Raw genomic sequence first — 24310 nt, 5'->3', positions numbered from 1 at the left:
TGCAGGCGCAGGGCCCTGCGTTCCTTGTTGCTCTCCTGGACTTGGTGTAGGCGCGGAAATGTGGAGACGCGAGACAGCCATGTTCCAGTATTCTGCATCTATATCGTGTTATACTTATGTCGAAAGGATCAACCGCTCACCCCGCCCAAGTCCACGTGCCGGGTGTTGCAGCACTCGCAGCACACGGCCTCCCGCACGACCCCCACGTCGAGTGACCCCGACTAACACCAGTTTAGGATACCCCATCCTTCACCGCATCGCTCCCTCAGCAGCACCAAGAATAGCGTTCCTGTACTCCCCGCAGTTCGACACGCGCGCCACGACATGTGCTCGTGCCTGCTGCTACTCCGACATTCCATCCTGCCTAGGGAGACCCGCACCGGGGCCCATAACACGCGGTCGACTTCTTGCCTACCCACTGCCTGTTCCACCTGGCCACCCTCCATCCCTCTGCAATCCTACAGAGTGCAGCCCCTCCTCCCACAACCCTACGCCTTGGCGCCGTTGGCCACCCCCGCGGCAGCAGCCGCGGCGGCCTTGCCGCCCGCCTTCTCCTTGGCAGCACCGTCCTGCCCTTGCTGCTCCCCCTGCGGCAGGAAGCTGGAGGCGATGTCTGCGAAGTCGATCGCGTCCCAGGCGGGGAACTGAGTCTTCAGCGCCTCGGGCCTGGGGGGGAGGATGTGGAGGAATGGTGGGGCGGGCACGTGGGGCGGGTTGGTGGGTGTTGAACACACACGCGGTTGGTACATGGCGACCCGGCCATCAGCGTTACCGGTACTGCCCCTCCCATCACCCTGCACCTGGCCCCCCGCTTCCTGTTCGGTCCTCACCACGCCGCCTTCAACCCAACAGAGCGCGTGTGCGCCGAGCTCTCGTCGCCCTCCTCACCTAGCCCCAGCCGGCCCACTCCCTCCCGCCCCACCGCCTCCCGCACCCACCTTGTCTCGGGCCACTCCCGCCACACCGCCTCCCGCACCAGCGACCAGAGCTTCTCCTGCCCGGTGGGCGTGAGGTGCAGTCCGTCGCACAGCAGCCGCTCACCCCAGTCCTCCTCCTGTTGGGAGTGTGGGTGTGGCGTGTGTGGGTACGGGGCGTGGGTCGAGGACAGAAGGCTTCAGCTGATGGCGCCAAAGCTGCCAGCATGGACCCGTAAAAGTACTTGGACTGTTCGAGGTACCCGTACCAGCTCCCACCCGACCACCGTCACACCAGCCGCACCGCCCGCAGCCCCACAGCCCCACAGGCCCACAGGCCACCTGCACGTCAAACCACACGTCCTGCGTACCCATTTGCGCTTACTCCCATCATGCCAAAGCCCCCGGCACCCACATCATTCCTCACCCCCCCCCCTGGCCCCGCCCAACCGCCCCCCCCCCCGCCGCACCTGCTGCAACAGCGTGTTGAGGTCCAGGCACGGCACTCCCAGCTCCTGCGCCGCCTCCGCCGCCGCCCGAGCGTAGGGCTGAGTGGCCTCCTGCGTGCGGTCCAGAGGCCAGTCCTTGGACGCCTCGCCCACACGCTGCGTGGCAACAAGCAGGAGGGGCAAACAACGGAACGGCAAATGGGGATGTTCATGGTAGGGTGGAGGGGAAAGCAAAGGGTCAGGCCAATGCGGCTGCGGAAACACCACAAGCAGCAGCCGCTCAGAGCACTGCAGACCCCGTGTCAACGTAAACATTTTACGTTCCTCGCGTATACCGGCTCCACTTCTATTCCCCCTCTTATCTATCACACGACATCGGTCACGCTGGTGGCAAGAGACATCGAGTTGGCGCCACGCACCCAGAGCATGTGTTTCCGCCGCCCCGGCGCCCACACCGGCGGCGGCGTGAGCAGCAGGATGCGGCTGATGCCCGTGGCCCGCATGTACGACACCATCTCCCGCAGGTTCCGGCCGTACTCGTCCACCGGCACGTGCTGCCGCGCGCTGTGCCTGCGGCCAGGTGCGGGCGCAGTCGCGCAGCGTAAGGAGAAGCGGAAGATGTAAACACCCGCCACATGTCCAAACAAGCAGACGCGCCTGCTCGGCCCGGCGTAAATGGCAACGTAGCAGCACCAGTAGCCGCGCGATTGTATTTGGGGCAAGCCTGCAATCCTGCATGCAGCCAGACAATACGCACCAGAGCTACGGCACCTGCGGCCCACTCACTCTGGCCCCTCCTTCCGCGCTGCATCGTTGGCCCCAAAGAACAGCGTGGCGAACAGCACCTGACCCGCCAGAGCACCAGCACCGCCACCACTGCCGCCGCTGCCGGCGCTTGCGGTCGGCTGCCCGAACACGTAGGGCAGCACCTGCACCGCCCAGCGCGTGTTGTAGCCCGACATGCCCCGGTTCACCACGTCCGCCTGTGGCGTGTAGGGGGTGGTGGTAGTGGGGTGTGTGTGTGTGTGTGTGTGTGTGTGTGTGTGTGTGTGTGTGTGTGTGTGTGTGTGTGTGTGTGTGTGTGTGTGTGTGTGTGTGTGTGTGTGTGTGTGTGTGTGTGTGTGTGCGTGTGTGTGGTGTGGCGGGACGGGCGGTACATGTGGAGGGTGGCGGATGGGTGGGGGAAGGGCGACGGGAAAGAGACAGCGACGTGCTAGGTGGGTGTGCGCGGTGCGGTGTGGCACTGCAGACTGACAGCTACCGTGTCATCATGACTCCATGGCGCCAAACGGTCTAGTGGTGCGGCGGAGCCATGGGAGCCGTGGCGCATTATGGGTGGGACCCATTGAAGCTGGTGACACGCAGGCGCGCGTGTGAGTGTGCGCCCCGCCTGTGCACATGCGCGGCATGCAGCCTGGCCTGCAAGCGCAGTGACAGCTGTGTCCGCTCATCGATCAGATCCACACCGTAATATGCCCCGGCCTTCGCCCGTCAGTTCCCCGCAGGCCTCTGCCCGCTCCCTCTCACCCGGCGCGTGTAGTTGGCCGCCATGTAGGCCGCCCAGCCGCCCGGCTGGTCAAACCCGCGCTCCGTGAGGCTGTCGCCGAAGAGGATGATGCGCGGGCGTGCGGCTGCAACGAAGGAGCCTGCGCTCGTGGGTGCAGCCGCAGCGCCTGGGGTCACCGATGCTAGCATGGCTGACGTCGAGCCTGCTACGCCGTCTTGCGTCACAGTAGAATCGCTGGACACTGAAGCAGAGTGCTGGAGCACGACGCGGGAAAGTGACGATGAGGAAGCCTTTAGGGGCCAGGCGAGCAGCGCAAGGGAAGCGATGATAAGGAGTGATGCCACAGTGGTAGCCACTAGGTCAAATGTGCTGACTCTCGGGACTATCGAGAGTCGAGTTGAAGGGCTACGCGCCAGCAGCGGTGATCGCGGGCTCGGCCTAGTCAGGCCCCCTAGGTACATTCATACGTTTATTTTTACACCATCTAGTTACACTGAATTATGAAAGCAGGTAAAGGACGGACTAGCACGACTGTTGCAGCCAATTGCTGACGATCCAGCCGAGTTCAGTTCACGGCACCGTAACAGTAGTATTTACTTGAATATTCAACACCACCAACTAGAACAGCTTTACATAACTAAGGAGGCGTGGGACATACAGAGCGATGTTTTCGTCCAGCGCCGCTTGTTAAGCAGTTCAATCTTGCGACTTATGATGCTACTCAAATGAAAATGATTTTAGCATAGAAAGATCTGCGTTGCGCAGAAGTTCTGTACAATGTTGCCTTCTGCCGGCTCTGGCCTGGCGAGGACGGGGCTGGCGAGCCCTGCATCAAGTGCATTGTCTTGGGTCCAGTCCCAGCATGTTGTGCCGCTTCCACCACACCATAGAATGCGGCCTTGCGCTGGGCAGGTCTCAACCAGCGCCAGCTCCAGCCTGCCCAGCGGGCCGCTGGCCAGCCCACAAACGGCGTTGCTATCTTCAAGGTATTCGGGCGATAATGCATCGGAGATCCCTGAAATCGGTGCAAACTAAGCGAAGCGACCCAGTCTGCAAGCATGCCGTTTCAGTATGGCGCCCCCATCTTGTAATTACATGCAGAACCTCTCTTCATGGGCAGCCTGCGCCTGTCTTCGCAAGCGCCCAATGGCCGGTGAGTTCAGTCAAGGGGAGAGAACGCTGGCATTGGTTGGTCCGTTCTTCGCCGAGTCCTCTAATCAACATTTGCTACATCATGTTGAACCACAGGGGTTAGCGACGGGGAGCTCCCGCAGATGCGTCGCGGAGGCCCCGGCTGTGCCGTCGACGCGTTCACAGCACGCAACCGTGGCGGAGCCGGACCCTCTGCCCACGCCTCTGGGTCAGAACACACATCGCGAGCCCGCTGCTGGCCCCGCAGCTGCCTCGGAAGCTTCAGTTGCTTCGGAAAATTACTTTACTGGGGCCGGCAACGGCAACGGTAGCGTCGGCAGCAATGTCAGCGGCAACGGCCAGGCTTTTGCACGCGACGCTGCTCTCAATGGGCGGCAAAGCGCGCTGCCCGCAGCCCACAGCCCTGGGCAACCCAGCACCAGCAGCAGCAGCAGAAGCAGCTCCGGGACCAGCGCCTCCACGGCTGCCCCTGCTACAGCCGCGCCGGCGGCCACGGCAGTAGCGGCCTCGTGGGGCCCTCGTGATGTGGGTGCCGACATTGCGCTGCTGCACCGCATCCTGGACGCGCCCTCCTGGCAGGCCCTGCGCGACGTGCTGCTCCAGCACCAGGAGGCGCACGCAGAAGCCTGCCGCCTCGCCGCCACCGCCGCAGCCGCCGCAGTCATCGCCTCCGACTCGGCAGCAAGCGAAGCCGCGGGCGGCAGCGCCAGCGGCAGCAGCAACGCCAGCACCTACTCGTCGCCGCCCGCCTTCACGCCTCGGCTACTTTCCACCGCGCTGCACGCCGCCAGTCGTCTGGTGGCGGACCCGCGCGGCCTCAGCGCCGGAGAGCGCCTGGCCCTGGGCGACTTCGTCCGCGGCCTGGGCCGGGCCTGCGCCGCCCTGCCCGCGCCCTCCCGCTCGTCGTCCTCGCCTGCGTGGGCTTCGCCTGCGTGTGCAACATTAACAGCAGCGGCTGAGTCTCAGGCAGCAGCAGGGGCGCAGGGAGGAGGGAGCGGCGCCGTGACGGGCGCCTGGGCGCCGGCGGACCTGACCATGGCTCTGCGCGCGCTGGCACGGCTGCTGGGCGGGCTGGGGGCAGACGCCGCCGCCGGGCCTGGACGCGGGCGGGTCCTGGGCGACGGAGAGGAGGGAGCCTATTACGATGAGGGCGATGAAGAAGAGGAGGCAGATGGGGAGGGGGAGGACGAGGTGGGCGCGGGGTTCGTGGGACGCAGCCCCGGCAGCCGCGGCTGGGCCGGCTCGCAGTCGTACGACGAGCACGACGCGTACGGCGCGGCGGCGGAGCACGGGTACGGCGATGCCTTGGAGCTGTCGTACTACGGTGGTGGCGGTGGCGGTGGCAGCCGACTGCTGCCCTCCTCCCAGTCGCCACCATCGCTCAGCCCTCAGTCGGCGTCGCAGGGGCAGCCGCAGGGGCAGTCACAGCCTCAGCCTCAGGCGGCGTCGCGCTACAGCGAGCGCGGGCTGCAGGCGGGCTGGCTGGACGGCGAGTGGCTGGAGCGGCTGCTGGGCCCTGCGGTGGAGGCGCGGCTGCAGGTGCGGAAGGGCAGGGCGGGGAATGAAGCAGGGTATGTGCGTGTGTGTGTGTGTGTGCGTGTGTGGCAGGGGGCGTATGGTGGTGCGCATGTGTCGGGGTTGCCACCATTGCGTGCGTGGTCAGGTATGACGTCGTGCACGCGTGCGTGGCAGGGCAGGGTACCCAGATCTTATACCGCGCTGACAAGGACGGTCCCTCCCCTCCCCGCCCCCATGTCCCCACACACGCACAGGAGTTTGAGGGCCGCCACGTGTCGGGCGTGCTGTGGTCCCTGGCCACCCTGGGTGTGCGGCCGCGGCCCGAGCTGCTGGGCGCCCTGTGCCGCCGCGCCGCACAGCTGTGCCGCCACCAGCACCACCCGCAGAGCGGCGCCGACGACAAAGAGGAGGAGGATGAGGAGCAGGCGGAGGAGGAGGTGGAGGCAAAGGTGCCGCTCTGGATGGCTATGACGCCGCAGGGGCTGTCGCTGACGCTGTGGGCGGTGGCGAGGCTGGGCTACGTGCCCCGCGCCGCCGTGCTGGATCGCCTCACCGCCGCCTGCCTGGCAGACATGCAGCCGCACGTCGGCAGCAGCAGCGGCAGTTTTTGGCGCGGCGCCCGTACGGGTGCCAGCGCGTGCGCGCTGGATGTGGCGCAGCGCGTGTGGGCGCTGGCAACCCTCGGCGTACACCCGGGTGCGGCCTGGGTGGATGCGGCTACGGACGCCTTCCTGCAAGCCGAGGCGGAGGCGGAGGCGGCGGCAGTGGCGGCGGCGGCACAGCGGCAGGTGAGAAGGAAGAGCAACCACGAGCCCAGGGGGTGCTGTGGCTTGTGGATAGCACCAGGCCCGGCTTAGGGGGGTTCATGGGGCGGGTGGTCTGGGGCGGAGGGCGGTGTGCGTCACCAGAGGGTAGGACGCCTCTACGTGTGCCGCCTGGCCTGCTGCCTGTTGCGGAGGCCGCGGCCACCGAGACTGAACGGCCCCCTTGCTCGCCTGCGACGCGCGTGTATGCTACCAGTGCACGCATGCTGATACGTGTGCGCTGGCACGTGTTTGCTGAAACGTGTGTGCTGACACGTACGGTACGCTGGTGTGCAGGTGTCGGGCCAGAGCTGCAGCATGTTTGTGTGGGGGCTGGCGCGTCTCAACGCCCTGGCGCCGAGGAGCAGCCGCGCCCCGCAGCCGCAGCCGCCAGCTCCGCCTGGCAGTGCGCGGTCCGGCGCAGGCGCAAGCAGCCAGGCCGGTGCAGAGGAGGAGGCTGAGACGGAACAGGAGGAGGAGCGAGAGGAGGAGCGGCAGCGGGCGGAGCGCATCGCCAGCTCGCTGACCGCCAGCACCTCGAGCGGCAGTAGCAGCAGCAGTGAAGGCAACGGCAGTAGCAGCAGGCCGGCACGCGCGCCTCGCAACGGCATCACCATCCGCCCCGCCGGCTTTGAGGCTGCGGTCAGTGGCCAGGCGGCAGCAGCTGCGTCCAGCACTGCTGCGTTAACACTCACGCCGCCGAAGGCTGTGGGCGCAGACGCGGCGGTGGAGGAACTGGAGCAGTGGCTCAGCGACGCAGCCGGCGGCCACGTGGCGGCTGGGGCGGGCGGTGCCAACACCACCACCACCAGCAACACCGGCAACACCGGGAGTAGCAGCACTGGGGATGCCGGATCTGGTAGCGGCGGCGGCGGCAGTGGGCTGTGGGCTCGCGGCCGCGCCAAGGCTCTGCTGGCGCTGCTGGCTCGGGCGCTTCCGGCCATGGAGCCGCAGCATCTGGCCACCAGCCTGTGGGCGCTGGCGGCGCTGCAGCTGAGGCCCAGCCAGGCCTGGCTGCAGGTGCGGGCACGGCGGCCGGACTGGGGAAGGGACTCGGGAGAGGCCGGAATAGGCCGGGATGGGCCGGGATGAGCTGGGATGGGCCGGGATGGGCCGGGATGGGCCGGGAGAGTCTGGATGCCGCGATGGTGCGGGTCAGGCTGAAAGTCTGGGATGCGGGTGCTCGCCGTCAGCTTTGCGCATCGGGGCGTGGGATTGCGTCCTTATCCTTGTCCTGATTTCTGCTTGCACTGGCACCCCTCAGGCGTACCTCGACGCCACGGGCCGGCGGCTGTCGCTGGCGCTCCTGCCCGCCGCCGGCGCCTCCGGGGCCTCGGCCGCTGCGGCCGCCGCATCCGCCGCTGGCGGCGGCGCCGCTGCCGCCTCTGCCGGTCTTCGGCCGTACGGCGCTCAGGCTCTGGCCATGACGGCGGGCTCACTGGCGCGGCTGGGCTACCGGCCGCCGCTGCCGTGGATGGTGTGCCTCACCGAGGTGGGTATCGGGCTGGGCGTGGTGTTGGGATTCGAGCACATGCCGTCACACTTTTGATAAACTCCTCTACCATTCCTTCATGTGAGCCACTCTGCCCCACTTGCACCCGCGCAGGTGTGCCGCAAGGAGCTGCCGTCCTTCGGCCCGCACGCCGCCGTGACGCTCACGTGGGCGCTGGCACGCCTCTCCTACCGCCCACCCTCCGCCTGGACCGCCGCCTTCGCCGCCGCCACCGCCCGCCTGCTGCCCGCCATGAGCCCCCTGGGCCTCAGCCTCATGCTCTGGTCGGCGGCGCGGCTAGGGCTGGCGCTGCCCTCCCGCTGGGTGCGCGCCGCCGCCGCCGCCAGTGCGCCGCAGCTGCGCGCCGGCGCCGCGGGCTGGGAGCGCGCCGCGGCGCTGCTGGAGGCCCGCGACGCCGTGGCGGCGGCGCGCGCGGCGGCGGCCGCCTCCGGCAGCGGCGGCATGGCGGCTGTGCTCGCCAAGCTGCCTCGCGCGCAGCGGCTTCAGCTGCAGCAGCAGATGGAGCTGCTGCAGCAGCTGACGGGGCGGCAGGGGCAGGCGCAGGGCCAGGGGCAAGGCCGGGACCCGGTGGCGGCGGCGCTGCAGGCGCAGCCGCTGCCGCTGCAGCCGGCGCTGCTGGCGGCGCAGGTGTGGGCGCTGCCGCAGCTGCTCAAGAAGCGGAGTGCCCGGCCGCCGGCGGCGTGGGTGGCGCTGGCCGACGCCGCCACGCAGACCGCGGTGCGCTACACCAATGCAATCGCCAGTACATCCGCTACAGCCGCTGGCGGCGCAGCTGCTCCTGCTGCAGCCGCCGCGCATGGTACGCTGGACCCGCGCACGCTGTCCATGCTGCTGCAGGGCTGGGCGCGCATGCGCACGCCCCTGTCAGAGGCCTGCCTGTCCGCGGCCCTGCGGTACATCGAGCGCGAGGCCGCGGTGGCTGTAGCAGCCGGTGCCGGCGCTTCTGCCACTCCTGCTGGTGGCGCTTGTGCTACTGCCGCGGCGGCGGTGGGGCCCCAACACGTGGTGCTGGTGCTGTGGTCGTGTGCGGTGGCGGGCGTGAGCCCTCCGCCCGAGGCCCTGCAGCGCCTGACGCAGCTGCACGCGCAGCTGCTCATGAGGCAGCAGGGCGCGGCGGCGGCAGCAGCAGCGGCCGCAGCGGTGGCGGCGGCGGCGGCCGCCGCTGCTGCTGCTGGGGGCGGCTGCCCGGCAACTGGTGATCGTGGTGATGGCGAGATGGTGCCAGCGCTGGAGTTGGAACGCATCCAGGTGTGCATTTGTGTGGGGGAGCGGGAAGGCAAATACAAGTAACAAATGGCTACTGCCGCATGTCACTACTTCGTCCTCCTTGTCCAGGCGTCGGTCCGCATGCTGATCCGTGTCCTTTCACCTCCCGCGCACGCCCCATGCAGGACGGTGTGGAGATGCAGCGGCAGCTCCTGGCCGAGCTGATGGTGGGCGCCGGCGGCGGCAGGCAGCAGGAGCTGGGCATGCTGCTGTGGGGCCTGCTGCGAGCCGGCGCGCCGGCGCCGCCGCCCTGGCTGCCCGCAGTGCTGGCGGCGGTGGGGCGGCGGCTGGAGGAGTCGGCGGCGGGGGCGGCGGAGGTGGGGGCGGGGGTCGAGGCCGCCGCTGCCGTGGCGGCGGCGTCTGGTGTCACTGTGGCGTCGTCGGCAGCATCGGCAGCGGCCGCGGCTACTGCCGCTGGCGCCGCTGCAGCTGGGTCATACTACGGCGCGATGATGAGCGGCAGTAGCATGATGTCAGCTAGCATGGACGGCGGCAGCGGCAGTAGCACCAGCGGCGACGTGGCGGTGGTTGCGCCGCCGCAGTGGCAGCGCCCCCATGCGTCCCAGCCGTCCGCCGAGCTACCCGACAGCCAGCCTCGCGCCGGCCCTCGCACTTCCTCCTCCTCCTCCTTCACCCCCTCGTCAGCCTCCTCCTCCTCCTCCGTGTCGCTCCTCACGGTGGCCACGCTGGCTCGCGCCTGCCTGGCCTGGCGCCTGTACCCGGGCGACCGCTGGATGGCAGCTGCCGGCACCTGCCTGGAGGCGGGCGCGCTGTGGACCGCACGGCGGCGGCAGCGGCGGCTGGCCTTCGAGGCGGAGGTGCGCTACCTGCTGACAGAGCTGGACGCGCTGGGCGGCAGGCGGCTGGAAGAAGGGCCGGAAGGAGGGCCGATATTGGGTGCGGGAGTGGGGGTGGGTGCGGGAGTGGGGGTTGGCGTGGGTGCGGGGGTGGGAGAGGGGAGGGGGATGGGAGCAGGGGTGGGGGGAGGGGCAGGGAGAGGGAGGCGGCGAGGAGGAGGTCGGCAGGAGGAGGCGATTGCGGCGGCGTGGGCGGCGGCGGACGTGGCGGGCGCGGCGCTGGGCAACGCGGTGGCGGCGGTGGCGGCGGGGTCAGCGGCGGCGTGGATGCAGGGGCTGGTGCACTGGTGAGGAGGCGGGCGCAGTGGCAGGCACGGCTGCAGGTGCTGCGGCTGCAGGTGCGTTTGCGATTTCGTGGCCGCAGCGGGGGCTCTGGCGGACCAGCACTCATCAGTGGGCGCTCAGGCGTTTGGGGTGGCCGGCTGGGTCATACCGTATGGGGCGTCAGTTCCTAGGGAGCCGGGGGCCGACCTGCTTAGTGAGCATGTGCGGCGCTGGTTGGACTTAAACCGCACGTTGGTACTGCACGGCGGCAGGAAGTGGTTACTGCACGGCGGCAGGAAAGACTCGGAGGTCGCACTTGGCTAGGACTCGCTGGTCGCACTGGGGGCGGGCTTGCAGGTGTGTGCTTGTGTGGGCGAATTGCGAAGGGTTGCTTGCATGCACGCGTTTTGTGGTTATGTTCTGTTGGCTGCCAGACGCAGAGCCAGAGAGAGCAGGAAGGCACGGTCAGTGGGTTGGAAGGTGCGAACGGCGAGTGAGGAAAGGGTAGGTGTTGTGCGGAATTGGTGATTGTGTGGACAAAGGGAGGGGCCGTTCGGTGGCGCTACCGGGATGTGCCGCTGTAATCGTATTCCCGCTACCGGCGCTGCTGTTTCGACTGGGGTGCGATGTCCAGCATATGCGCACCTTCACCGAGTCCGTGGCAGCCCGGCACGAAGGAAGTCAGGAACCCGCAACACGACCCTTGCCTTGGAGCAAACCGCTTTATCCCGCTAGTCGGGATTCCTGGCCTGCACCTGGCCTACACTCGTGGTTGTGCCACTCACTAGGTAGCTGCTTGGGCTCATGCTTTGAGAATGAATCAACGCTGTCGCGCCCATGGGCAGCGGGCCGTGCATGCCAGGGCCGCTCTTGCTTGTCCTAGATCACAATGCCGCATGCCAGGGCCTGGTGGCGGCTTCACTGCGCGCTGGCGCTTCTCGCTCATGGCGCCGGGCGAGTACCGTGGCGTCACTGGCGGGGGCAACGGGGAGGCTACCTGGCTGGAGCTGCTGTGAGGGGCCGGAGGCACGGCTGGCGGCCCCGTCGGCGGCAAGACTTAGCAGTCGGAGCGCAGTGTCACCACTGGCGTCTGCGAGCAGTTCACGTGAGCGGGGCTGCTGGGTGCTGGGGGCGGGGGCAAGCTGGTGCCGTGCAGGGACTGGCGCGGAGCGGAACGGGAAGGCAGGGATGGCACTGGGGGTGGCACGCACGATAGCCAACGTGCACGCACTGCGGAACTTGGGGCGGGAACGGGCGGGGCGGGGCGGGGACGGGCGTGTGGCCAGATGACGCAGACGGCGAAGTCAAAGCCCTACCGGTCTCGTCAAATAATGCGCGATAGGACCACTACGTACCCTTGACCATCGCCGCTGCTTGACAAAGTTGCTGACCTCGTGTCAACGCTTGTTGTGTTCAGTCCTCGAGGGCTGGAATCGGCTCCGACAAAGCGCGCACCGCCCTTTTGTTGTAGCTCTTCAAGTCTTGTCACATACATGATATAGCAGGTTCGCATCCTGTATAGTTTTGGGAGCGAGACTGGGCGTTGTGATGCAGGCATTCGCCGACGCACAGCGGGGTGGGCAGCTCAATGGATCGTCTGCATATCATCATCAATACATTGCAGACATCTTCTTCACGCGGTCGCCGATTCTGGAGGGGGTTTCCGGGATGCACTCTCGGCGCAGCGCGATGGCGAGCTCCTTGCGCTGTTGCGCTCGCATGGCCACTATTCCGCAAGGGTGAGCTGCGGGCTATGCTTTAGAGGTGTGGGCTGGGTGTCAGGGACCAACGGCCTGGCCGCCAAGGCACCCGCCGCACCTCGTCACCCGCCCCGCGCAACTCCTTCACAGTCAACCCGGCCCTCCTCCGCTGCTCACTCCTTTTACGCGAACACATGTTGCCCCGCTCCTGCAGGCTGGGCGGCAGCCGCGGCCTGAGCTGGCGACCGGCGCCCTGCTCAGGAGTTCAGCGGGGAGCTGCTGCTGCCGGGTCCGGGGCCCAGGGCCTGAGCAGCCGCATACCTGCCCCGGCCGAGGCGGCGCCGCGCACGGCCACCTCCGCCGCTGCCTGCTGCTCCTCCTTTTCCTTGTCCTCTCCCTCTCCCTCGTGCTCCGACGCGCGCCAGCCCTTCTGGGGCCGCCGTCAACCCCACCACCCAGCATCCGGCAAGGCCTCGCCTCGCCCAGGCAGCAGCATCGGCAGTAGCAGCCCCGGCAGTAGCCAACCCACCAGCGGCCCCGGCAGTAGCCACAGCAGCAGCAGTAGCAGCCACGCGCCTCACACCGGCGGCCCCACAGGCAACACGCTCAACAGCGGCAGCGGCGAGTTCCCCACAGACCCCTTCAAGAGCGCCTACGACAACCGCGTGCCGCCCGGCCTGGCCGCCGGCCGTAACATGGTCAACACACGCACCGGGCCCTCCGACCTTGCGGCCGCCGACAGCAGCAGCGACGAAGACGACCCCCACCACATCGCCCGGTCTGCCGCGGTGTCTTCAGCGGCGGCTGGCGCCGCCGGCGCGGCCTCCGAGGCTGCGGCGGCGCAGCTGGCCGCGGCGGCGGTGGCGGTGGCGGCGGCGCAGATGGCGGCGCCGCCGCCGCGTGTGGGCGCTGTCCGGCTGCTGGGTGGAGTTGCGGGTCTGCTGCGGTCCCACTTCCTGCCGGTGCTGCTGCTGTACGCGGTGAAGGACGCGGCGGCGTTCTGCCTTCACCGGGTGGTGCAGCGCCTGACCAACCATGGTGGGCCAGGGAGGGAGGCAGGGAGGGAGGGGGGTACCAGCCCAACCTAAACCAAACCAAGCCGAACTAGCGGAGCACAGGGGGGAGGGAGGGGGGAGGGATGATATGGCCCAGCCCAACGAATATGTCCCATCATCGTTAGACTGCCCACGCAGGGCAGGGAGACAAGGAGGGATTGAGGGCAGTGTTTGGCATCGCGCGCGGCGTCGACAGCGGTGCGGTGTGTAGCGAAGTACAGCCAGGCACGAGCGTTGCGTCGTCTCGCCACCTACCCGCCTTTTCCCTCCTTTGCCCTGCCTAGCAAACCCACTTCCCCAGTGCCTCACTTCGCCTCCCGTACTTCCTAATCTGCTCCCCCATCTTCACCGCCGCCACCTATTTCTCCACCTCCCTCACCTCACCTCCCCCCCTCGCCCGCCCCCCAGCCGCTGAGGTGCTGCTGGCGGCGCCCACCTCCACCGCCGGCAACCCCTGGTGGCTGTTCCTGGATGCCGGCTTCATGCGGGCGCACCCGGGTGCGTGCCGGGGGCGGCCATGAGGGCGATGGCGGCGGGGCCGGGTGGTGCATTCCACAGCCCTGACAGGCACCGAACGGACCTCCCTAAGGGCGCCAACGAGAGGTCGCAGGACGATAGCCCGAGGTGACGACTGCCGGCCCCTACCACAACACTCTCTTGCACCAGCTACTCATTCTCCCATCCCGTCATCCCGCGCCACACAGGCTATGAGGTGCTTGTGGGCTTGTTCTTCCTGATCAGCCTGCCCGCCTCCATCGCCCTCAACACACTCGCCTTCACCACCGCCACCCTCATCTGCTGCCCGCCGGAACTGCGGCCGCCCGAGGCGCAGCAGGCTCTGGCGGCGGCGGCGGCGCGGGCGGCGGCGGCAGCAGCGGCGGCTGGCAATAACAAGGGTGGGTGGCAGGGTGCAATGGACCCGGGACGGGGTTGCGGGATACCGGTCGCTTTGGTAAAGCAAAAGCGGGTGCAGTTGGATGTGCTAATTGTCGGGGTGGGCTTTGTGACTCAGGACAATTCAGATCCAGTGCAAGTATGGATGCGGAAAGCATAAAGCAGTATAGGGCATCAAGCACTAGGACGTCAATGAGCCACGGCTGTGGCCCGCAGCGTTTCAGCCGGCGCTCAAGTGCTTTGTGACGCGTCTTTCCTTGCTTCCTCACCCTTTCATCGGCGTGCCTTTCCATTTCCCCTCCCGCCCTGATTCCAGGCGGGCCGGCGGCGGCGGCGGCGGCGGCGGGCAACTCGGGCGCCACGCAGCTGGAAGAGTCGACGGACGCCCTAGCAGACCTGGGCATTGGCGTGGTGCGGCCCGCTTCGTCTCCCTCCTCGTCGGCCGGTTCGCCTCCCTCCCCCGCGGCCGCTTCGCCTTCCTCGACACCCACCCCAGCCTCCACTCCGGCCTCGAATGCTGCAAACGGCGCTACAGCCGCCGCCACCTCCTCCGGCGCGGCGGAGGCCAAGGCTGCGGACGGCAGTAGCAGCGCAGCCGCCGGCGACGCCAGCAGTAGCACCAGCAGTAGCGCTAGCGAGGGCGAGGGCGGCGGGCTGGGGGCGGCGTTGGCGGCGGCGGTGCGCGACATCGGCGCACTGCTGCCGGCGGTGGCGGCCATGCTGCGGCGGGTGTGGTGGGTGGACGTGAACATCAACATGCGGGCGCTGCCGCTGCAGGTGCGTGCGATGCGGGCGCGGAGTGGTGTGGGGGCGGGCGAGTGTGAGGCCGCGTGCGAGGCACTGGGTTATGCTGCATAGCGCATGCCATCCCTGACAACGCCATCTGTCACAACTTCACAACTGCGCAACAACGACTGCCACTGCCGCAACTGCCACTGCCACGATTGCCACTGCCGCACAACTGCCACGTGAACACACACACTCACAGGGGCTGTGCCTGCTGGTGCTGCCGGCCTTCTGGGCGCTGCCGCGGCTGATGCGCATACAGGTAGGGTATGTGTGTGTGTGTGGGCTAGGTGGGGGGTAGGGGGTGGATGAGGGGTGGGTGGGGGGCCTTTTGGGTATTGTGTGGGAGTATGGAGGAAATGTCAGGGGCGCGGGTGGGTCGCGGGGCCTCGCCCCATGCCTTGAGTTGCGCTTTGAGGCCAGCGGATTGCACGAGATTCGTGTCGTAGTTGTGTGTGTGTGTGTTTGCCATCACCGCGTGAATGCACCAATGGCCTGGTTTCGTGACGCCTGTGCCCGCACCTGACCCCGACACGACACACGCCCGCGGCGCAGGCCTCGCTGCCGGTGGCGGTGCTGGAGGGGCGTGTGGGCACACAGGCGCTGGAGCGGTGAGGCAGCGGGGGCTGCAGGGGCAGGGGGCAGGGGCGCAGGGGCGGGGTCACGACATGATAGCAGTGAGGGGATGCGGTGTTCTAGCAGGTTGAAGCTTAGATTGCTGCAGGGGCGAGGAGGCTGGCACGCGCGGCGGGACGGTGCGGGGCGTACGGGTTCGCGGGAGAGGTGGGCGGCGCAAGGTTAGGTGGAGGCAGGCTCGCAAATTCATGCTCACGCGCCCCACGCGCCTATTCCCATCCCTGTGCCCAACCCACTCCCCCAACAGCTCGGGTCGGCTAATGTCTGCCAGTATTGCTGCGTACGGCTGGCCCTTTGCCGCGCTGCTGGGTGCGGGCCGACTGCTGGAGTACGTGCAGGTGGGAGGGTGGTGGCGATGGCGGGGAGGAGACGAAGAGGGTTGCTTTCAACCATTCCCAGAAAGAAAACGAATAGGACACAAAGACGCAGGACAACACATGTTTGTTAGGGAAATGTGTGGGCTGCTGCTGTGTGTTTGTCTGGGAGTGGGTGCGCGCGCGCGTGAGAAGAAGGGAAGCTACGAGCGCGTGCCCGCCCACGCGTTGAACCGTCTCGGCACACGCATTCACGGCCCTCTGTACAGAACGTGGCGCTGGTGCTGGTGCCGCCGCGGTGGTGGCGGGAGGTGGTGGAGGTGCCGCTCGCGTTGGCAGCCTGCTTCCTGCTCCTCAAGGCGGCCGTGCACAGGTGGGTGACGTTTCTGTGTGCGCGTGTTTGTCTGTGCGCGTACCCTGTTTCCGTGTTTGTGTCGGTTGGTTGAGGGGAACTGAAACGAGCGGCTTCTTGTGTCAACGGCGTAAACTGGAATACGAAACGTGTCTCAATGTGCGCGCGCACACACATGCTCGCACATACGTGTTGCCGTCCTTGTGCCCTCTTAACACACACGACGCCTCATGCACCCCACAGGCTGCAGGACCTGCTCCCCCTGGCCGCCTATCTGGAGCTGAGCCAGCAGGAGAAGCAGGAGCAGCAGGAGGCAGCGGCGGAGGCGGGTGTGGACATGGCGGCGGCCACGGCGGCGGCCGGCGCGGCGGCGGTGGCGGCGTCAGAGGCGGAGAAGGCGGCCGCGCCGGCAGCTGGCAAGGCCTCGAAGGCGTGAGGGCCCCTGGCCCTGGGTGCCCGCGACACGACACGGCACGGCGTGGCGTGGCGCGGCGCGGTTTTGAGAAGGCGCGGCACGGCGCTGGTCGGCTGCTTGCGATTGTGAAGGCGGGGTGAAGGCGGGGTTGCGTGGCAGGTTGCGGCATGCGGGTTGGCTGGGTCACTGGCGGGGCAACCGGCATGGTGACGGCGCGGCCGTGGCTTGGCGTCTGTGTGTGCTCTTGCTGGCATAGATGATGGGCTGGCCGTGTGCGCGGTGTTGATTGCTCGATGTGTCGTTGGGTCTCTTGCCGGTCGTGTAGGGATGCAATCTTGTTGGTGTGCAATCGCGTAACAATAGCACGATGCTCGCAATACCGGTTGGTATGTGCAAAGACGTGTAGGTGTCGCGTGCGGCTGTTCATCATCGTATGCCCACTGATACGGTTTGACTGGTTGTGTAGTATTGACTCCGGGGAGCCCCATTGGCTTTCTAGATCTTGTTACAGCACCCCCTTTCATGAGATGAAGACCCTTGCGTACATGAGCTGCATGCGACTTTCTCGTTTGAGGTCCCTTGGCAGCACCGCGGCGGCCTTGTAATCCATGCTTGACTGCATAGCAGCAGCTCGCTATGCAACCGCAACCAACAACAAACTCGCCAACAAACCGTCAACCGTCAGTGCCTGCACATGAGCACACCGCAAGTTCAACCCACTCTCAAAACCAGTTGCTGCCAGACACGCCCGGCACAGACCAACACGCACATTGACCGTCTCAGTCTGTGTGCATCCCCCCTCCCGTTTCACTATCTTCATCATCGTTCCGCCCTGCTCCTCCGACCCACGCCACGCGCTGGGGCCCATCAGGCGCTCACAGGTGTGCCGCCGTTGGGGTGCAGCACCTGCAGGGAAGGGGAGGATGGGAAGAGAGTGCAGTCCATACGGTGTGTGTGTGTGTGTGTGTGTGCTTGTGTGTGTGTGTGTGTGTGTGTGTGCGTGTGTGTGTGTGTGTGTGTGTGTGTGTGTGTTCGCGCTGCGCCCATCAAACTGCCCATGCCACAACACGCGTCGTTACACGGACGGCATATGCAGGAGTCAATAGCTAGGTAGGCTGCACAACAACACGTAGCGCACGTTACACACCATCGTACCGCACCACCGCCGGACCGCCCCCACCCACCTGGCCGCTCATGGTGGCGCCGTCGCTGCTGGCCAGGAACACGTAGCAGGGACCCACCTGGGGGCGAGGGCGCGGAGGCAGGAGGGGAGGGCAGGGGCGGGTTAGAGGAATCGGAGGGTTCCAGCGAGGGAGGCATGTAGTAGAGGCGGGAGTGTGGGCGCCATCACTGCCTGTCAGGTGCCAATCAAACCACCACCACACCTCTGCACAAGCAGTGTTGGGCGTGCTGCGCACTCGCCCCTCACGGCCGTAGCGGCACCCCCTCATGCGCCCCACCCCCCACGCTCGTCTCCTCGCTCTTTTGCACTGGGTTCGATTTGGGCTGGTATCCACACCTCCCCACCCCCGCAGGCCTGCACTCCACAGGCCACCACCCACCTCCGAGGGCTGTCCCGCGCGCTGCATGGGCACCTGTGGGAGCGGGCAGCCAACACGCATGACCGACCATATTATGCCGGGACTACCGGCATCGCGCCGGCACCAAGCGACTGCCTCACAAGACTGCCCTCAGCAAGATGCTTTTCGAACACAAATACGGCACTCCTGATCTGGTATGCAACCATACCTACCCCGCTACTCGCCCCGCCCTGCCCCACAAGCCATGCGCATAATTGCAACTCATTATCGCCGCCGAGGCAACCTTCAAACACAAACTCACGCTCTTTTGGAAGTTGAGGAACTCGGTGCGCGGGAAGGTGGCGGGGATGAGCGGCGTCCAGATGGGGCCGGGCGCCACGCCGTTGACACGGATGCCTGGGAAGGAAGCACGCGAGGGAGGTGTGCGTGCGGGCAGGCAGCGCTGCCATGTCAGCAGGCACCCCGCAAGCTTCGTACCTACCAGCCGTTTTTGTGTATCATATTCAATGCAAAAGCATGCTGGATACCGTGGTCGCCACGCCACGCCACGACATGCCGTACCAATGCACAGCAGGGCACACCGCCCCGTCCCATCCCTGTCCCAGACGTACCACTGCCCGCCAGCTGCTGCGCCAGTGCCTGCGTGAGAGCGCTGATGGCCCCCTTGGTTGCGGAGTAGTCCAGCAGCTGCGGCTGGCCCTTGTAGGCAGTGACACTGGTGGTGTTGATGATCACGCCCGGGGCAGGGCTGCCGGTGGTGCTGGTGGTGCCTCTGGTGGTGGTGCCGCTGCCTCCGGTCTTGGGCAGGTGCGGCAGCGCGGCCTGTGGGGGTTGTGATTGCCCCCGGGTACGGCAGGTGCGGCTAATGTTGGCGGCTGAGGTGGGGGCCGAGGCGGCCGGGTAGCTGCGGCGGGCGGAGCTCTGACCACACAAAGCCAAAGGCGAGTGCGCGGGGGCAGTGCTACGGTAGCAGCACTAACCGCACTAGCAGCACACGCGCTCAGCCGGCCACAGGTCACAGTTCCGCACCTTCGCCATGTGCATGTACCCCAGGATGTTGGTCTCAAAGGTGGACTCGATGTCGGCGTCCGTCATTTCGGTGATGGAGGTGCGGTAGTGCTGCACAGCCGCGTTATTCACCTGGCGGGTGGGTGGGTAGTGGTGGTGATGACGGGCCGGCGCACAGCCACACAGCCACCTGCCCATGCAATGGCACACGCACCAGAATGTCCAGATGTCCCAGCTCCCTCACGCAGCGCTCCACTGCCTCGGCACAGGCCTGTACAGGGTAGGGGGTGGGGGGCGCGTGTGTGTGTTGAGGAGCACGAGCAGTGGAGCAGGGGCGGGTGGTTGCCGGCACGTGCGTGTGGGGTGGGCACGTGGGAACGTGGGCGTGGTGTTGCCGGGCCGTTGCCGGGATGGCGGCATGTGCGGGATGTGCGTGTGTAGGTGGATGGGTGGGTACGTGTCGTTTAACAGCGGAGCGGCCACAGGTGCTGGGGCACTGGTCCTGAAGGTCCTGCAGCACAGTGGAGTAGCGCACACAGGAGTTTCTTGCCTTGGGGTCGCGCACGTCCCCGGCCATGGTGCTGCAGCGCCGGCCCTCCGCCTCCACCATCTTACGGGTGGCGGCGGCGTCCTCGTGCTCATTAAGGTACAGGATGAACACGTCGGCGCCTAGGAGGGGTGTAAGGTTGGAAGGTGGTGAGGTCAGCAACGGTTCTAGCGTTCCAGTGTGCATGCTCAACTGTTCATAGCAGCTGGCACCTCGTCCCTGGGCAAGCCTCCATCTCAGCCACCTCAGCTTGGACTCCACACCCACAACATCAACAACCCAAACACCCCCCCCCCCTTTATCACATGCCCGCACGCACGCCCCCTCCCTCACACGCACGTCCACTCGTACGCACCCTCCCGCGCGAAGTGCACTGCCACGCTGCGGCCGATGCCGCTGTCTCCGCCCGTGACCAGCGCCACACGCCCACTCAGCTTGCCAGCTGCAGGTGCGGGGGGTGCGGGGGGTGCGGGTGCGGGGGTGCGGGTGCGGGTGCGGTTGCAGGCGTGTATTGATGAATCGGGGCTACTTGGTCATTATGTGAGGGTATGGCCAGATGGCAGGAGCCGCGGCCTACCGCCACGGCATGTAGGGGAGGAGCGCGTGCAGCCAGGTGGCACCCTGGCAGATGGTGTGTCCTATCGCCACAACAGGTAGGGGGCCAACCAGAGGCGGCGGCCAGATGTCGCAAGACAGCCGGCAAAGACGCTTGCAGGACCCCACACACACACACACACACACACACGCACACACACGCGCTCTCCCTACCCCGCACCTCCCACGTAGTCATCCCGGATGACCACGGGCTTGGTCCACATGTCCGCCTCACTGCCCGGCTGGCTGGACTGCGGGGCGGGGGAGTGGGGGCAGGCGGGGAGTCGGCGGGGTGAGAGGGGGCGGGGGTGAGGAGGGGCACCGGCAGTAGGGGGCAGTAAGGGGCAGGACAAGAGGGCAGGGGCAGGGGCAGGGGCTGGGTCAGCGGCTCGAGTTCCGAGCGCATCCACGGCCTGCACACGCACACGCATGCGCACACGCGCCCCGCACACGCGCCCACACTAGCGATCACGATCGCGCTCGCAATTACGCGCACCACACTAGCCCACGCGCGCGCACCTGGCCCTCGGGAAGGAACGGGATCTTCTCACGCAGCCCCTGTTGCCATGATGGTGGATTGTGATGTTGTTGCGGCGGCGCACAGCACACAGCAGCACATAGCACACACCGTGGGTGACATGCATCAAGCACAAACGCGTGGGCGTGCAGAAGGCCGCGCCCGTGGATCCACAATCATACAGTTGGATGCACCCGCCCACCCCCCATGGTCTGGGTTTTGTCGGGTTTGCAATAAACTGATCCCCCGCTACTTACATGGCACACATCCCCAGCGCCCCACCCGCATCCACTACCTGTACGGCAAGTCCAACGCTCTCCGCCACTCCAGCGGCCGTGTCCGCAACCCTCTGCTGCACACCGCCCACGGCCTCCTTGACCTGCATGCCGCCATGTGCGGTCCCGCGTGCGTTTGCATTTTGGCAGTCGCTACTTTGGCTGAGGATTGACTGACTCTACTGCATCGCACCCCAACGAGCGACTCCGACCGCCCCTGGCACGTGTTTGTGTCCCCTCCACTGCATCCACCAGCCACCGTTCCCACCGGCCCTTGCCACTGGCCATCCCGCCGCCGCCGCCGCCGCCGCCACCCGCCCGGCACGCACCATCTGAGGCACTAGCTTCGCCGCACTAGCAGTGACGCCCTCCGCTGCCTGCCAGGGGCAAATTGCAGGCGCAATTTAGCGTGTGCAGCAAAGCGAAACTTGCGAACGCTGGCGCGGTTGTTTGAGCACGCGCGGCCGTGGGTCTGACCGACTGTGCCCGCGGGCCCGCCCGCTGCCTCTGCGACTGCTGCCCAGCTGGCTCCCGCTGACAACACAGCTGGCGCACCGCTGATTCTGCTCATTGATTTCGCTCATGGCACAGCTGACCTGGTTCATTTTGACGCTACGCTCAAATGGCAAACGCCTTTTCAGACTAGAAGCACACTGACGGTGTATGATAGTTTGGATGGCAGTGAGGACTTTAAATGGGGCAGTGGACAAGTGGAGCTTTACAGCGGGTACCAAAGCAACGTGGATTGGCTGGAAGACCCGCGGGCCAAACCGCCCGGGACCATCCACCACTAAACTAGAACCATGATTTTCTCAGACTGCGGGTGCCTTTACTGTATATTTTCTTTCGTGTCTTTCCAGCATGCTGCGCCCAGCTGTCGACCCCTTTCTTCGTTGCCTTCCGTCACGGCAATGCACACACCACACCAACCCAAGATCCGCAGGACTCGCGGCCGTTTGGCCCTCACAGGCCGCGCAAACACACAAACGCGCAATCACAAGCATGCAGTCGACGCCGTTGACAGTGACCCGCTCGGAAATGATGCTCCATTGACCGTGCACCCCTTGAACCGTGCTTCATCACTTGGGGAAGGGCACGCCACCCATGGCCTCGCTCCACTCCGAGCCAGCGACCTCCTGCGTTTGTGTGTGGGGATGGGAATGAAACATGACACATGAGGTTGGACTGGGGCTGGGGCCGGGGCCCGGGTATTTTGTTCCCCCACGCAGGGCCAAGCCTGCCTCTGTGCTGCTCCACTGCCTAGGGCCCTCCCTGTCTGCCCCCTTCACACGCCTGCTGCCCATCCCATCGCCTGCTGCCGTCAGGTGTGCCCCCACCCACCCACCCACCCTGAACTCGGTGATCTTGCCGCCCTCCACGGTGGCGAAGTGCGCCAACACCGTGTCGTACGGCCGGCCCGTCGCCTGAACGAGTGTGTGTTTGTGTGTGTGTGTGTGTGTGTGTGTGTGTGTGTGTGTGTGTGTGTGTGTGTGTGTGTGTGTGTGTGTGTGTGTGTGTGTGTGTGTGTGTGTGGAGTACATTCATGATACTAAGTTAAGGAGGAGCGAAGTTGTAGCCAGGTACACGGGAGGGGGCACAGACAACGGGCACATGGGAGTTAACTTCGAACAGTCGCGCTGCACATGGGGGGCACATGCACACAGGTGGTGCGTACCGGTAGGTTTGGCGCTTCGGGTGTGAATGCGAGGGCACATGCACAAAAGTCCGCATGACAGGTACTTCGTGCGTGCGTGCGTTTGCGCGCCTGTTTGCGCGTGTGCACTGCCCAACACATGCGCCATGCATGCGCCATGCACTGCCCAACGGCATGCAAAGCCACGCTGTGTCACCCTCCCGCCCACCCCCACCCCCTTCGCCCTGCCCTGCGCGCACCTTGCCGCTGCCCGCCATGGCCACCAGGGACGCCACCTTGTTGCCCTGCTCCACGAACTGCAGCGGCCGGAAGGAGCTGACGGCGTTCGCCTGTATGTTGCGACGGCAGTGACCGGCGGGTGGGTGGCCGCGGATGGGTAGGTTTCACGGCTGGGGCTACTAGGTAGTTTTCGACGTGCGTGGCGTGGGCGCGGCCCCCGTTTCCCTTGAACGGAGAGCCACCTATATTGTTACGGCTGCACCATAGCAATAAGAAGAAGTGGCAAATACACAGGAAGCACACCGCACGCCTGTCAAAGCGGTTTTGCGCGTTTGTAACCATGTTTGCCACCCCAGCTGTTTGTTTCAGCTGGGCCTCAAAAGAGAGGCCCCGGTCGCTTGGCGTCCCGTACGTTAGAAACCGTACGGTACTTACGGCCAGGTTCCATGCGAAGAAGCGCTTCACGTCAGCCTTGCCCTGCGAGTAATGGCGGCGGCATCACGGCATGTGTGGTGCGTGGCGGCACCCGTTTATGTGATGAGAGCTGAAGGAAACACGCTGTGACCACAGGACAGTCGCAGTGACACAGGACAGTGTATGTTCATGCAATGCCGTGCAGGCACCAGCGTGCGGGGTATATGCGCTTGTGTATGTATGTGCTTGCCCCGCCAGGGCACGGTATCGGCGGGCGGCGTGTCAGACCCTGTCAGACTCTCAAGCAAAGGCCCACACCTTGCCCTGAAAGCCGCCGTTCACATTGGAGAGCCAGGTGGTGTCATTTGTGAAGAACGAGTCCAGGGTCGAGTAGTCGCCACTGGACACAAAGGATCCGAAGGCACCGTACGCACTCTCCAGCGTCGCGGCCGGGCCCGTGGCTGCAGGCAAAGCACCAAAGGGGTGAGAAAACCCAACTGCCGTGAGGTTCAGAGCGCCCTGTTGCACACATGCGATGCAGCTGGACATAATAGACTACCGTTTGTGTTAGATCAGCCTAAACTTGCAACGTGTCGGAGGCTAGCGGCCAGCCACATGTGCGCACTGGCCAGTCGGGTCCTCACCGGCAGAGGCCTGCTGGGGAGTGACCGCTAGCATGGACGACGCCAGGCCTCCAAAGAGTGCCACATTTAGCACATCGCGACGGGCCGTGGGCCCCGACTGCGCGGAAGCGACGACACGCATGCGCTGGGGCCGAGGGACCGGCACTCGCACCGGGGCTCGCTCGCGAGCCTGCGGCTTGGCGGCGTGGCCGTGGTGAGAAGCTGCAAGGGCCGACATGTTTATAGTTTCCGCTGCGCGCACTGTCGGTAAAGCAGGAAGTCAAGTAGCACGAGCCCAATGTGCCGAGGAGCTTTGCAGAAGCTTATTTTTGAGTGTTTTGTTTGTCACAGATATAACACTGTGGCTTTATACAGCACTGCGGACTCGTGCTCGGCCAGGGAGCGAAATCCGCGAAATCGAGTGCGAGTCCTAACCGTAAGAAGCGCTAACCGCTGCGCAGACCAGTGCACAGGCGCGGCGACCCCGCGCCTCTAGGTCGGCGCCCAAGGCTCAGGCTGTGTC

General features: G+C 66.1%; 5 protein-coding genes across 5 annotated transcripts; 2 read left to right on the top strand and 3 right to left on the bottom strand.

Moving 5' to 3' along the window:
- Window positions 1-55: 55 nt before the first annotated feature.
- Window positions 56-3347, bottom strand: CHLRE_09g399073v5 (uncharacterized protein). The gene is made up of 6 exons (XM_043065919.1): window positions 2891-3347; window positions 2150-2346; window positions 1783-1933; window positions 1385-1519; window positions 939-1054; window positions 56-666 (listed from the first exon to the last, which is right to left on the bottom strand). The coding sequence occupies exons 1-6, from the start codon at window positions 3056-3058 to the stop codon at window positions 489-491; spliced, it is 945 nt and encodes a 314-aa protein (XP_042920843.1). The 5' UTR covers window positions 3059-3347; the 3' UTR covers window positions 56-488.
- A 150-nt stretch (window positions 3348-3497) lies between these two features.
- CHLRE_09g399100v5 (uncharacterized protein) lies at window positions 3498-10839 on the top strand. Its single transcript, XM_043065920.1, has 8 exons — window positions 3498-3856; window positions 3972-4023; window positions 4119-5561; window positions 5795-6328; window positions 6641-7363; window positions 7608-7835; window positions 7950-9104; window positions 9248-10839. Exons 1-8 carry the CDS (start codon window positions 3762-3764, stop codon window positions 10268-10270), a joined length of 5253 nt encoding a protein of 1750 aa, XP_042920842.1. The 5' UTR covers window positions 3498-3761; the 3' UTR covers window positions 10271-10839.
- Window positions 10840-11597: 758 nt separating this feature from the next.
- Window positions 11598-17012, top strand: CHLRE_09g399150v5 (uncharacterized protein). Its single transcript, XM_043065923.1, has 10 exons — window positions 11598-11982; window positions 12158-12981; window positions 13407-13496; window positions 13703-13894; window positions 14209-14669; window positions 14881-14940; window positions 15234-15289; window positions 15562-15652; window positions 15898-16001; window positions 16224-17012. Exons 1-10 carry the CDS (start codon window positions 11933-11935, stop codon window positions 16414-16416), a joined length of 2121 nt encoding a protein of 706 aa, XP_042920841.1. The 5' UTR covers window positions 11598-11932; the 3' UTR covers window positions 16417-17012.
- A 13-nt stretch (window positions 17013-17025) lies between these two features.
- On the bottom strand, window positions 17026-21537 carry CHLRE_09g399200v5 (uncharacterized protein). Its single transcript, XM_043065925.1, has 12 exons — window positions 21207-21537; window positions 20605-20643; window positions 20267-20336; window positions 19847-19933; window positions 19495-19613; window positions 19159-19215; window positions 18966-19076; window positions 18548-18758; window positions 18238-18332; window positions 17958-17990; window positions 17580-17636; window positions 17026-17301 (listed from the first exon to the last, which is right to left on the bottom strand). The coding sequence occupies exons 1-12, from the start codon at window positions 21207-21209 to the stop codon at window positions 17263-17265; spliced, it is 921 nt and encodes a 306-aa protein (XP_042920840.1). The 5' UTR covers window positions 21210-21537; the 3' UTR covers window positions 17026-17262.
- Window positions 21538-21583: 46 nt separating this feature from the next.
- On the bottom strand, window positions 21584-24197 carry CHLRE_09g399250v5 (uncharacterized protein). Its single transcript, XM_043065927.1, has 6 exons — window positions 23809-24197; window positions 23483-23625; window positions 23186-23227; window positions 22771-22860; window positions 22227-22301; window positions 21584-22013 (listed from the first exon to the last, which is right to left on the bottom strand). Exons 1-6 carry the CDS (start codon window positions 24023-24025, stop codon window positions 21957-21959), a joined length of 624 nt encoding a protein of 207 aa, XP_042920839.1. The 5' UTR covers window positions 24026-24197; the 3' UTR covers window positions 21584-21956.
- Between the last annotated feature and the right edge of the window lie 113 nt (window positions 24198-24310).

This window comes from Chlamydomonas reinhardtii, chromosome 9 (genome assembly GCF_000002595.2).
Source record: "Chlamydomonas reinhardtii strain CC-503 cw92 mt+ chromosome 9, whole genome shotgun sequence".
NCBI classification, from domain to species: domain Eukaryota; kingdom Viridiplantae; phylum Chlorophyta; class Chlorophyceae; order Chlamydomonadales; family Chlamydomonadaceae; genus Chlamydomonas; species Chlamydomonas reinhardtii.
The sequence above is the reverse complement of the archived record's forward strand: the minus strand, read 5'-3'. Positions and strand labels throughout refer to the sequence as shown.

Coding starts and splice junctions, on each gene's coding strand:
- CHLRE_09g399073v5 (XM_043065919.1), bottom strand. CDS start 3,058: ATGCTAGCATCGGTGACCCCAGGCGCTGCGGCTGCACCCACGAGCGCA. Junction 1,934..2,149: donor GCGCGGAAGGAGGGGCCAGA/GTGAGTGGGCCG, acceptor ACCTGGCCGCAG/GCACAGCGCGCGGCAGCACG. Junction 1,520..1,782: donor GGCGGAAACACATGCTCTGG/GTGCGTGGCGCC, acceptor GTTGCCACGCAG/CGTGTGGGCGAGGCGTCCAA.
- CHLRE_09g399200v5 (XM_043065925.1), bottom strand. Junction 19,077..19,158: donor TGGGACATCTGGACATTCTG/GTGCGTGTGCCA, acceptor CCCACCCGCCAG/GTGAATAACGCGGCTGTGCA. Junction 17,991..18,237: donor TCCTCAACTTCCAAAAGAGC/GTGAGTTTGTGT, acceptor CCGCTCCCACAG/GTGCCCATGCAGCGCGCGGG.
- CHLRE_09g399100v5 (XM_043065920.1), top strand. CDS start 3,762: ATGCGGCCTTGCGCTGGGCAGGTCTCAACCAGCGCCAGCTCCAGCCTG. Junction 5,562..5,794: donor CGGTGGAGGCGCGGCTGCAG/GTGCGGAAGGGC, acceptor ACACACGCACAG/GAGTTTGAGGGCCGCCACGT. Junction 7,836..7,949: donor GGATGGTGTGCCTCACCGAG/GTGGGTATCGGG, acceptor GCACCCGCGCAG/GTGTGCCGCAAGGAGCTGCC.
- CHLRE_09g399250v5 (XM_043065927.1), bottom strand. CDS start 24,025: ATGTCGGCCCTTGCAGCTTCTCACCACGGCCACGCCGCCAAGCCGCAG. Junction 23,228..23,482: donor ACGGCGGCTTTCAGGGCAAG/GTGTGGGCCTTT, acceptor CATTACTCGCAG/GGCAAGGCTGACGTGAAGCG. Junction 22,302..22,770: donor CCATGGCGGGCAGCGGCAAG/GTGCGCGCAGGG, acceptor ACACTCGTTCAG/GCGACGGGCCGGCCGTACGA.
- CHLRE_09g399150v5 (XM_043065923.1), top strand. CDS start 11,933: ATGGCGAGCTCCTTGCGCTGTTGCGCTCGCATGGCCACTATTCCGCAA. Junction 13,497..13,702: donor CTTCATGCGGGCGCACCCGG/GTGCGTGCCGGG, acceptor CGCGCCACACAG/GCTATGAGGTGCTTGTGGGC. Junction 14,941..15,233: donor CGCGGCTGATGCGCATACAG/GTAGGGTATGTG, acceptor CCCGCGGCGCAG/GCCTCGCTGCCGGTGGCGGT.